Source organism: Jaculus jaculus, chromosome 14 (assembly GCF_020740685.1).
Source record: "Jaculus jaculus isolate mJacJac1 chromosome 14, mJacJac1.mat.Y.cur, whole genome shotgun sequence".
In the NCBI taxonomy this organism is placed as follows: Eukaryota; Metazoa; Chordata; class Mammalia; order Rodentia; family Dipodidae; genus Jaculus; species Jaculus jaculus.
The window spans coordinates 16,003,752-16,015,577 of record NC_059115.1 but is presented as its reverse complement, the minus strand read 5'-3'; the positions used below and the strand labels follow the sequence as shown (position 1 = coordinate 16,015,577).

At 51.0% G+C, this 11,826-nt stretch overlaps 1 protein-coding gene across 3 annotated transcripts; it reads right to left on the bottom strand.

The window, feature by feature from the left end:
- Positions 1–757: 757 nt before the first annotated feature.
- Tmc4 (transmembrane channel like 4) lies at positions 758–11,794 on the bottom strand. 3 transcript variants are annotated; one of them, XM_004671518.2, is made up of 15 exons: positions 11,671–11,794; positions 10,860–11,076; positions 8,839–8,984; positions 8,510–8,742; positions 8,255–8,376; positions 6,055–6,202; positions 5,116–5,283; positions 4,802–4,965; positions 3,717–3,843; positions 3,360–3,457; positions 2,253–2,436; positions 1,839–1,969; positions 1,611–1,766; positions 1,043–1,121; positions 758–967 (listed from the first exon to the last, which is right to left on the bottom strand). In XM_004671518.2, exons 1-15 carry the CDS (start codon positions 11,747–11,749, stop codon positions 899–901), a joined length of 2,121 nt encoding a protein of 706 aa, XP_004671575.2. In that variant the 5' UTR covers positions 11,750–11,794; the 3' UTR covers positions 758–898. The 3 variants fall into 3 exon arrangements, with proteins under 3 accessions (XP_004671575.2, XP_044989948.1, XP_044989949.1); XM_045134013.1 differs by having other exon boundaries at positions 10,860–11,087; positions 11,671–11,786; XM_045134014.1 differs by lacking the exons at positions 1,839–1,969; positions 2,253–2,436.
- Positions 11,795–11,826: the final 32 nt, after the last annotated feature.

Here is an 11,826-nt window from a genome sequence, read left to right as displayed (position 1 = left end):
CCCACTGCCTCAAAACAAAACACCCGCGGGCGTGGTGGCGCACGCCTTTAATCCCAGAATTTCTGTTGGCATAGTTAGGATGCTTAAGGACCCCAGTTTGATTCTCCAAGTGCTACATAAGCCATATGCACAAGGTGGCGCATGTTTCCAGTGGCTATAGTCCCTGGCTCATCCATTCTTTCTCCCCTTCTGTGTCTCTAATAAAAATAAATCGGATGGGCTGGAGAGATGGCTTAGCGGTTAAGCGCTTGCCTGTGAAGCAAACGACCCCGGTTCAAGGCTCGATTCCCCAGGACCCACGTTAGCCAGATGCACAAGGGGGCGCACGCGTCTGAAGTTCGTTTGCAGTGGCTGAAGGCCATGGCGCACTCATTCTCTCTTATCTGCCTCTTTCTCTGTCGCTCTCAAATAAATAAAAATGAACAAAAAATTTTAATTAATAAATTAATTTAAAAATTAATAAATCCCCCCAAAATTTAAAAGTAGTTTTTGAAATTTTATTGTTCATTATTTATGTATTTATTTGAGAGCGACAAACACAGACAGAAAGGCAGATAGAGAAAGAGAATGAGGGCGCCAGGGCCTCCAAGCACTGCAAACGAACTCCAGACGCGTGCGACCCCTTGTGCATCTGGCTAACATGGGTCCTGGGAAATCAAGCCTCGAACCGGGGTCCTTAGGTTTCACAGGCAAGCGCTTAGCCGCTAAGCCATCTCTCCAGCGACAAAAATATTTGTTTTAAACCACCCAAAACAAATCACACTAGGTTGAGTTTATTGATACAATTAAGTTGTGCAATTGAGAGGTCACTTGGGAAGACTTGGAAACCTCCAGGCATACAAGGGTCTGAGGACAGATCTCGGGGCTCAAAGTGGGACGTCAGCTCGAGCCAGGCAGGTCAGAAAGCCCCGTTCTGCGAGTTCAGCACCACAGCGCGCTGTGCCAGGAAGACCTTATTCCGTGCTTCCTGGAGGTAAAGAGAGGTTGATGAAGCACATGTTCTCTCCCCAGAACCCCTTTCCCGGATACCAGCTCAACTCACTGTCTCTATCTGGCGTTTGAGCTCGGAGATGAGGCGTCCATAGGAGTTAGCCAGAGCCACCGTGTATGCCATCAGGATGCTGGAGAAATTGGGATGGAAGAAACTTCGGAAGAGGCTTAGATTATCTTCATCCTATGGCTTCTTAGAAACCAGGGACTGGACTCTCAAAACCCTTCAGACTCTAGATTTCTCTTCCAGATCCTACTGCCTAAGACCCCAGGGATACTGATCTTCCCTCCCATTGCTCTCCTCCTTCAGACCCAGGTGTGCAAACCCCAACCCTTCTCACTCAGAGCCCAGGGATTCAGACCCCAGCCCTTCTCCCTCAGACTCAGGTCAGGTCAGGGATCCAAGTTCCAGACCTCCTCCCTTCAGCCCAGGGATCCACCCTTCAGGCTTCCTCCCTCAGACTAGGAGTCCAGACCCCAGCCCCTCCTCTCTTAGATCCAAACTCCACACCCTAGCCTTCCTTTCCTTAGACTTAGGAGTTCAGCACCTTCCTCTCTCAAACACAGGTAAGGGTCCCCAGATCACACCCATCCAAACTAAGAAGTCTGGACCCCTTCACCTGGAGATTAGCAGAAGGGGCACAGCAAAAGCCTGGGTCCCCAGAAAGTAAAGAATGTTCTGCGCTGTCTGAGGGAGACTCTCAATAGACTCAGGGATCTGTGCCCAGATGGATGACTTCTCTCGGAATGGGCCACACAGCTTAGAAGGTGGGATCCTGGAGAAAGAGACAGGCTGGACTCAATCAAGTGGGGGTGTGGAGGGAGGTGGGCAGGAGCCGTTCACTTACAGAAAGATGCTGTAAAGGACGGGCAGGGCAGAGAAGGCCAGACCCAAGAGAAGCATGATGGGGAAAAAGAAATTTGCCATGGAGGCCCGGAAGGTGCGGGAGGCTGGGGAGCAAGTGGAGAAGATGGTGATCTGGATGGGAAAGATTAAAAAAAAAAAAAAAAAGAAACTCTTGAGACCCATGTGATTCTCTCATTCCTCTTACCCTGCCCCCCCCTACTCCCCCATCCAAGAGTTTCTATCTCCTTTGAACCCTGATTGCTCTGGAAGTTGGAATGCCTGGATCCTCCTCCTCCCCGGGCTCTGTCCTCCAGTGCTTTTCTCCCTCAAGACGCAGCAGTAGGAAGCCCCAGCATCCTTCCTCCCTAGTCCAGTACAGGCCCCAGCACCTGCAGGCTCAGAACCCACTCCTCACCTTCTTCAGATAAAAAAGCAACAGGAATTTGGCGGTGTTGATCAGAGGCAATAAGGGGCAGAAAAAGCTCCCCACCCAGACCACTGTCTGTGAGTACATGAGCCCCAACACCTCGTCGGGCACCTGGAACTCCTGGGTCCCCGCCAGGCGTCCCAGGGCCCCAGGACAAAGGCCACAGAGTATCCTGAAGGGTGAGGAAAAACAGTCAGAAGATAGCATCCTGGGTTTCCCCTCACCCTCACCCTGCCTCCTCCATGTCACCCATCATTCCAAAGACAGTGAGCAAGAGAGGCCAGACTTCCAAAGTCATGTGGAAGTGTATGTGTGTGTGTGGGGGGGGGGGGTTGATAATCTAGGGGGTAGCCAGAGGAATCAAGGCAGCAGGGACAGGGTAAAGGGAAGTAGTTAACATATAGCAGGGTGGGGCCTGCACACTTAGGCAAGGTACTCAGGGAATCAGAACCGGGCTTTGAAAATGAGCCAGGGCTGGGCGTGGCGGCTCATTACTGTAAGCTTAGCACTCAGGAGGCCTAGGTCAAAAGGACCTTTGTGAGTTCGAGGCCAGCCTGGGCTACATAGAGTAAACTCCAGGTCAGGTTGGGCTACAACAAGACCTTACCTCAACCCCTCCCCCCAACAGATAAGAGAGAGCCAGGGATGGTGGCGCACGCCTTTAATCCTAGCACTTGGGAGGCAGAGGTAGGAGGATCACTGTGAGTTCAAGGCCACCCTGAGACTACATAGTGAATTCCAGGTCAGCCTGGGCAAGAGTGAGACTCTGCCTTGAAAAATCAAAAATAAACAAAGTTATTGTGGGATATGTGTGTGTGTGTGTGTGTGTGTGTGTGTGTGTGTATGTATATGTCTCTCTCTCTCTAGGAAGATGGGTCAGTGGTTAAAGGTGCTTGCTTGCAAAGCCTTATGGCCCTGATACGTCCATTCTCTCTCTCTGTTTCTATCTCTCTCTCTCTCTGTCTGTCTCTCTCAAAATAAATAAATATCTCAGTGGTAGTTCTTGCCTACCATGTGCCATGTAGCATCTTCAAGGGTTTAGGTGGAAAGAAGGAAAGGGGTGGAGCTACAAAGAGTTGCTGGTGGGGCTCTCACTTTCGAGGAAACTGGTACAACAGGGTGACCGCCAGGCACATCAGCAGATCAAACAGCACCAGCTTATACATCTCCTGGCCCAGCCGAGTCTCCCAGCACTGAAGAAGAAAGAAACAGATAAGGCAAGAGCCAGGTACCTGGAGGCCCAAGCATCACAGGCTCCAAAATTGCAAGCAACCATGTAAGACCTCCCAGACCCCTGCATTCCTGAGGTGGAGGTGAGGGTCTTCAGTGTTTTCAAGTACCCACTTCATTTTCAGCACCCCAAACTCCCAACAACTTCCAGGGACCCAGGATTTCAGGCCCTATATGGTCCTGCCTCCAGGAAGGTCATATGTGCACCGGAAGCATTCTCACCGGGAGTTCCTTGTAATTGTAGCCACAGGTCTTGCATCCATCAGCCGTGGCATCACCCCCACAAGTGATCTGACCCCAGAGAGAGATAAGCAGGAACAGGAGGGAGGTGAGTCGCAAGGCCACGGTCCTGCGAGAGGAAAGTGGAGTGAAAGACCGCAGTGACAGCTTGCGTAGAGCTGATCACGTGAAGAAACTGAGCCCAGTGACAGAGGGAGATTTTTTTTTTAATTTTTTTGTGTATTATTTATTTATTTATTTGAGAGCGGCAGACATAGAGAGAAAGACAGATGGAGAGAGAGAGAATGGGCGCGCCAGGGCTTCCAGCCTCTGCAAACGAACTCCAGACGCGTGCGCCCCCTTGTGCATCTGGCTAACGTGGGACCTGGGGAACCGAGCCTCGAACTGGGGTCCTTAGGCTTCACAGGCAAGCGCTTAACCGCTAAGCCATCTCTCCAGCCCGGGAGATTTTTTTTTTTTTTTTTAAGGAAGTAAGGTCTCAGTCTAGCTCAGGCTGACCTGGATTTCATTATGTAGTCTCAGGGTGGCCTCAAACTCATTCTCCTACCTCTGCCTCCCGAGTGCTAGGATCAAAGGTGTGCACCACCAATCCCGGCTTTCACAGGGAGGTTTGAGGAGTCCCTAACTCCCAGGATCCCATGCCCATGGAACTTCCCTTTTTTTTTTTTTTTTTTTTGAGATAGATGAGTGAGAGAGAGAATGAATATGGGTGTTCCAGGGCCTCCAGCCACTGCAAACAAAACTGCAGATGCATGTGCCACCATGTACATCTGGCTTACGTGGGCACCAGGGAATCGAATCTGGATCCTTAGGCTTTGCAGGCAAGCACCTTAACAACTAAGCCGTCTCTCCAGACTTTTTTTTTTTTTTTTTTTTTTTTTGACCTGGAATTCACTATGTAGTCTTAGGCTGGCCTCAAACTCACCAAGATACCAAGATCCTCCCACCTGTGCCCTCCCTAGTGCGCCACCACGCTCGGCCGCCCAGTTTCATCAAAACTCATGACCACCGTCGTCGGTTCGACCCCATCTCCCAGCAGCCCCCAGCCCCTCCCACGAATCCAGAACCTGAGCAAGATGAGGACGACCTGCCGGCTGCGGGTGTAGCCCTCCAGTGGCGCAATGAACTTGAACACGTGCGGCAGCACGAGGTTGACTCCCGAGATGAATATGGATGGAAGATAATTCACCGCAAGCTTGAGCAGCGGTGTCTGCTGGACGACGGCTGTCTCCTGGGAAGGGAAGGCCCGACCACCGAGGAAAGAACCATGGTGAAGGTCCTACCCGGGCTTCTTAACTGGCCCTGCGACTTTTCTCGCTGCTTAGATCCCAGGAATGTAGGTTCCACGGCCTCGGGCCGCCCTCCCCCAGTCCCTTCGCACCTGCAGCGTCACGGTGTACCCAGTGACCCAGTAGACGCCGTAGACAGCCGCCCCGAGGAGCGCGAGCACCAGCAGCTGGAACAGCCCGCGCACCAGCCACACCTTGGCTCGCTGGCCCAGCGTCTGCCCCGCAGCGCGGCGCCGGACCACCGCCTCCTCCAGCTCCACCTGAGCCCAGGAGAGACACTACTTGCTCTCTATTCCCGAATCCAGTTCTGAATGGTGGTACTGGACCCTCTCCGCGACTTTCCCATCCTCCGGCGATTTATGTAGTCCTTACTCCACCTCCTCCAGGAAAAGTCCTTGAGACCACTCGCTTCTCTGGGTATTGCCCCTCCACAGCCCAGCCCAGCATCCGAGCCCCGCCCCTCCTTAGCCCAACCCAGAATCCAAGCAAGCCCCAGGCTTCCTCAGCTCGGCCCAACCCAGCCCAGCATCCCGGGCTCCACACCCGAGGTCCCTAACTTGCATTTTTCCTTGCCTTTCTATTTTTCACGGCAGGGTGTCACTTTAGCCCAGGCTGGCCTCGAACTCACTGCTATCCTCCTACCTCAGCCTCCGAAGTGCTAGGATTAAAGGCCTATGCCTTTATATTTTATGCCTAGAGTTAACATCCAGCTCTTTATTTTATTTATTTATTATTATTTTGTTGTTGTTGTTGTTGTTCGAGGTAGGGTCTCCCTCTAGGCCAAGTTGACCTGGAATTCACTATATAGTCTCAGGGTGGTCTCGAACTCATGACAACCCTCCTTCCTCTGCCTCCCGAGGGCAGTCCAGCTTTTTGAAGCCCCAACCCTCGGAGGCCACTCCAATCACACCTCAGAACCGGCCTCCTTAGAAGAAATTTCTGCCTAGCATTTCTCCAAGGACCCCCATCTCCAAACCAAGCCCTGACCCCTAACTCATCAGGGTCGTGTCTAGTTGTAGCCCCGAGCGCACCTGCAGCTCATACAGGATGATGCGTTGACGCAGGCGCACGTGCTCCTCCCCGCAAAGACCAAAATCCCAGGCTGAGAACACTCGGTGGCTGTAGCTGGTCAGAACCCCTGACTCCGCCAACAACGTCTGCTTCAATCCTGACACGGAGCTGGCAAGAGAGACCCGGGAGACAGTCGCTGTGAGGAGCACCCTACTTACCGGACAAATGGGATCACAGGGGCAGCAATCTTAAAGGTCACTGCAACCAAAGCCCAAGAGACCTTCCGATACAGACCTGGGAAGAGACACCCTAAAACAACACAGGAAGCTAGAAGAGAGAGTCAGAGCTCCAGAGAAAAAGGAGAAATTAAAGACATGCATGTGGTGGCAGACGTAGTCCTGGAACTCACTCTTTAGTCCCAGGCTGACCTTGAACTCACAGCTGTCCTCCTACCTCTGCCTCCTGAGTACTGGGATTAAAGGCCAGTGCCACCAGGCCTGGCTTCAGATTCTCAATTTAGTTCTTTTTAGCACATCTCTCACAAAAATTAGATTGCAAATCGTGATTGTTCTCCCCTCACAATATAACCAGAATGCCTGACGTGGTGGTGCACCCCTTTAATCCCAGCACTCAGGAGGCAGAGGTAGGAGAATGGCCATGAGTTTGAGGCCACCCTGAGGCTACATAGTGAATTCCAGGTCAACCTGGGTTAAAGTGAAACCCTACTTGGAAAAAACAAGGAAACAAAAAAAATATATATAGATAGATATAATCTCCAGAGACTCCATTTATGTACAGTGAAAAATCAGGTGACAATAATCTGTGCTGTGAACAGAAAGGTGGTGGGCCGTGTGTGTGTGTGTGTGTGTGTGTGTGTGTGTGTGTGTACACTACTGTTTTATTCCTTTAACGTCTTATTTATTTACTTGCATAAGTGTGGGGGTTGTGGGGGACATGCCTGCTGCTACAAAGGAGCTCCAGATGCATGCGCCGCTTTGGGTTCCACTTTACCCGGGTGCTGGGAAATTGAACCCGGGCTGGCAGGCTTTGCAAGCAAGTGCTTTAACTGTTAAGCCAATTCCCCTTTCTTCCTTCTATTTCTTTCTTTCCTTTTGTTTGTTTGTTTTGGAGGTAGGGTCTCACTCTACCCCAGGCTGGCCTGGAATTCACTATGTGGTTTCAGGGTGGCGTCAAACTCACCACGCCTGGCCTCTTTCCTTTTTAGACAGAATTTCCTGTAGTCCAGGCTGGCCTTGAACTCAGTGTGTAGTTGAGGATCATCTTGAACTGCTGACTATCCTGTCTCCAATGCCCAAGTGCTGAGATTACAGGTCTTTTCCACTTTACCTGATTTACTGTTCCACTTTTTTTTTTTCCCTTAATATAAGAGAGAGAGAGAGAGAGAGAGAGAGAGAGAATGAATTGGCGGCCAGGGCCTCCATCCACTGCAACTGAACTCCAGATGCGTGCACCCTCTTGTGCACATGTGCGACCTTGTGCATTGCATCACTTTGTGCATCTGGCTTGTGTGGGATCTGGAGAGCCAAATATGAGTCCTTAGGATTTGCAGGCACGTGCCTTAACTGCTAAGCCATCCCTCCAGTCCAAGAAATCTTAATTCATAAGGTTTATTCAGGGGAAACTGACACCTATGGGGACAAGCTGAGGCAGTTCCACAAACATGTGGGAGATCAAACAGAGAAGCAACAGACCAGAAAGGATTGAGAAATAATGAAGGAGCCGGGTGTGGTGGTGCACACCTTTAATCCCAGCACTCAGGAGGCAGACGGAAGAGGATTGCCATGAGTTTAAGGCCACCCTGAGACTACATAGTGAATTCCAGGTCAGCCTGGGCTAGAGTGAGACCCTACCTCGAAAAACCAAAAAGAAAAAAAACAAAAAACATTTCAACTCAAGACTGGGGAGATGGCTTAGTGGTTAAGGCACTTGCCAGCAAAGCCAAAGCACCCAGGTTCAATTCCCCAGGACCCATGGTAAAGTTAGATGTACAAGGTGGTACATGCACCTGGAGTTTATTTGCAGTGGGTAGAGGCCCTGGCACTCCCATTCTCCCTCTCTCTCCTCCCCACCTCCTCCTTGCAAATAAATAAAAATATATTTCAATTCAAAAGAAAGGAACACTCAGGATTCTAGAGGCAGTGGGCTTCCGCCATCTTTGTTCTCCTCCTATCAGAGAGTCAAGACGTGGGTGTCACTGACCGGTGCAGGATGAGCAGCAGGCAGATGAGGCCGGTGGCAAAGACAGAGCACAGGTAGGTGACAGCCAGGTACGATCGGGGTGGGTAGAACCCATAGAACAGAGGAGACCATTCCAGGTAACCCTGAGGAAGGGAAAGGCAGAGCAAGGTCACGTTGGGACTAGGTAGGTGGATGCTGAGGCCAGGGTGGGAGGGTGAGGGATCACTAAAACCTTGTGCAAGCTTGGAGGGCTCTGCCAGGGTCCATGGCCCCTACCTCTCCCGACAGTAAATTGAAGAGCTGGGTAGGAAAGGAGACCAGGCCATGAGTTTGGGGGCTATAGGAGCCACAGAGTGAGGACGTGTCACTGCCAGGAGGTCCTGGGGGAGGCCCACCCAGCCAGGTGGGGAGCAGCTTCATGCAGACTTGAATCACGGAAGACGTCAGGTTGAGAAACAGCAGGAAGCGCAGCAGGGAGAAGTAGGATTCGGTGCCCGCTCCAAACTGGCCTGCGGGGGGCAGCAGAGAGACCTCAGGTTGTCTATGAGGGTAGCCACAGACCCAAAGTTTGCGCCCCAGCCCGCCTCCCTCAGACCCCACCACACCCCCGATCTTCTTCAATGTCCATGCCCAGGGCTTCAGGGTCTGCAAGCCTTCCTTCATCTTTTCCTTGGTCCTGGAAAGCAGTCGGATCCAGTGGGCAGCTCTAGATCCAGAGCCATAGGTTACTTGCTCTCTAGCCTGGCTCTTTCTGAAAGGGAAACAGTCAAAGGAACAAAAAAGGGTTTGGAAACTCCAAAATGGGAAATCACACCCTGTGCGTCTGGCTAGAATAATAATAACAATAATTGCTATTATTATTACTATTATTGTTGTTGTTTTTTTTGAGGTAGGGTCTTGCTCTAGCCCAGGCTGACCTGTAATTCACTGTGGAGACTTAGGGTGACCTTGAACTCTGAGCAATCCTCCTACCTCTGCCTCCTGAGTGCTGGGATTAAAGGAGTGCACCACCACACCGGGCTAATTTTTTAAATTAATTTATTTATTTACTTCAGAGAGAGAAAGAGGCCAATGGAGAGAGAATGGGTGCTCCAGAACCTCTTGCCATTACAAACAAACCTTAGATGTATGTGCCTCCTTATGCATCTGGCTTAATGTGGGCACTTGGGAGTTAAACCCTGGTCCTTTGGCTTTGCAGGCAAGCACCTTAACTACTAAGCCACCTCTCCAGCCTGCCAGCTAAATATTTTTTTGACTAATTAATTTTTGTGTGTGTGTGGCTGATCTGGAATTCACTCTGAACTCTCAGGGTGGCCTCGAACTCACGACGATCCTCCGACCTCTGCCTTCTGAATGCTGGAATTGAAGGTGTGTGCCACCATGCTTGACTTATTTAAATAAACTTCATGAGCTATGCTGTGTCTATCTTCCACGTCCTTGTGACTGCTGTAGACTGTATTATTATTATTTTGGTTTTGTGAGGCAGGGTCTCTCTCTAGCCCAGGCTGACTGGAATTTACTATGTAGTCTCAGGCTGGCCTTGAACTCATCATGATCCTCCTATCTCTGACTCCTAAGTGCTGGGATTAAAGACGTGCATCATCACACCTGCTTCCAGACTTTCCTAGATCCTAACTTTCCTTAAATAAACCCCATAATTTGTGATTTCTCACTAAATAAACTCAACAATTTGCAATTTATCCTTCTTCAGTCTGTTTTTTAATCACTTCTTTGTTAAAGTAGGATAAGAACTCAATATTGGGGCTCATAAGTTTGGGAAGCCCCTCCTGAGCCCCAAAATCCTGCATCACTAGGACAGGCTGGAAAAACTGGGGAGACATTGCTTCAAGAAAAGGAAGGAAAGAGCCAAAATAGTGGCTCACACCTGTAATCCCTGAACTTGAGAAGGCAGAGGCAGGAGGATCACCACAAATTTGAGGCTAGCCTGGTCTACCTAGTGAGGTCTAGGCCAGCCTGAGCTATAGAATAAGACCTTGCTTCTTCCCCTACCCCCGCAAAAAAAAAAAGTAAAGCCCTGCCCTGGAGTGATGTTTAGGCTGGTGGCAAAACCATAAAGAAAATAAGTGAGGGCTGGATAAATGGCTTAGTGGTTAAGGCATTTGCCTGCGAAGCCTAAGGACCCTGGTTCAATTCCCCAGGATCCACATAAGACAGATGCACAAGGGGACACATGTGTCTGGAGTTTGTTTACAGTGGCTGGAGGCCCTGTTGTGCCCATCCTCTCTCTCTCTCTCTCTCTCTCAAATAAATTTTTTTTTTTTAAAAAGAACTGATTGAGAAGGGGAGGGGATATGATGGAGAATGGAGTTTCAAAGGGGAAAGTGGGGGAAGGGAGGATATTACCATGGGATATTTTTTATTATCATGGAAGTTGTTAATAAAAATAAAAAAAAAAAACACGAAAGAAAATAAGTGACCTGCTGGGCATGGTGGTGCATGCCTTTAATTCCAGTACTCAGGAGGTGCAGAGGTAGGAGGATTTCCATGAGTTCAAGGCCACCCTGAGACCACAGAGTCAATTCCAGGTCAGCCTGGGCTAAAGCAAGACCTTACCTTGAAAAAAAAAAGTGATCGAAGGTTGTGTCTGGGTGAAGTGGGGCCTCACCTATAGGCTCGTCTGGCCTGCATAGGCCAGGGAAGTTCCCTGGAAGGGTGGGATTCATGCAGTTCCATCTGGGCAGCTTCTGCAAAGGCCTGGATGCTTCTTCCTTCATCATCATCCTCATCCTCTTCCAGTGTTCCCCAGGGCAGCACCCCAGGGCCACGGTAGCGAAGGGTAGCAGCACTGGGGAGCTCATTCAACACAGAGGCCAGGGATGGGCCTGGGCAGAAACTGAAGACTCAGGGTTCAGGCCCCAATCCACCCTTCCCCACAGGGGTCCAGGTCCCGCCCTCCTCCCTCACACCCAGGGGTCCAGGCCCCCCCTCCTCTGTCAGACCTAGGAGTCCAGAATCTGGCCTTTCCCCCTCAGACCCGGGGGGGGCCAGACCCCAGCCCTCCTCCCTTAATTTCACTTTGGAAACCCTGGTCTTCCACTTCCCTTGGTCCCAGCATCCAGATTTCTACCCTTCTCCCTGGGAACCCCAGGTTCCTTCCACCGTGAGGCTGACCCCGGTTTCAACTTCCTGTTCTTGGGCCTCCAGCCCCTCATCTCTCTCCAAGATAAGAATCCTGGTCTCCTGACGGCTCCTCTGTAGGGTACCAGCCTCCAATTCCCCCAACCCCTAACTCTCTCCAAGATAAGAATCCTGGTCTCCTGACGGCTCCTCTGAAGGGGCCCAGCCTCCAGTTTCCCCGTCAATGAATGTAGAAATCTTCCCTGTTTTGCCCTCAGGTCCCAAGAGCCTGGCCTCAGCTTTCCTCCAGGCAGTGTGGCCTGATGGCGGCAAGATCGGACTTCCCCAGATTCTCCCACCTGTTCTAGTCTCTCGGGGTCCTAGCCAGTCCCTGGAGGGAGCCCAGGCTTCCGATTCCCAGGTCTGATTTCCTTCCATGGTCCAGGGCACACCAGTGTTTCCTCCTCTAGAGGCCCTGGGGCAGGACTGCCCTAAGGGAGGGGCTTAAGGCAGGG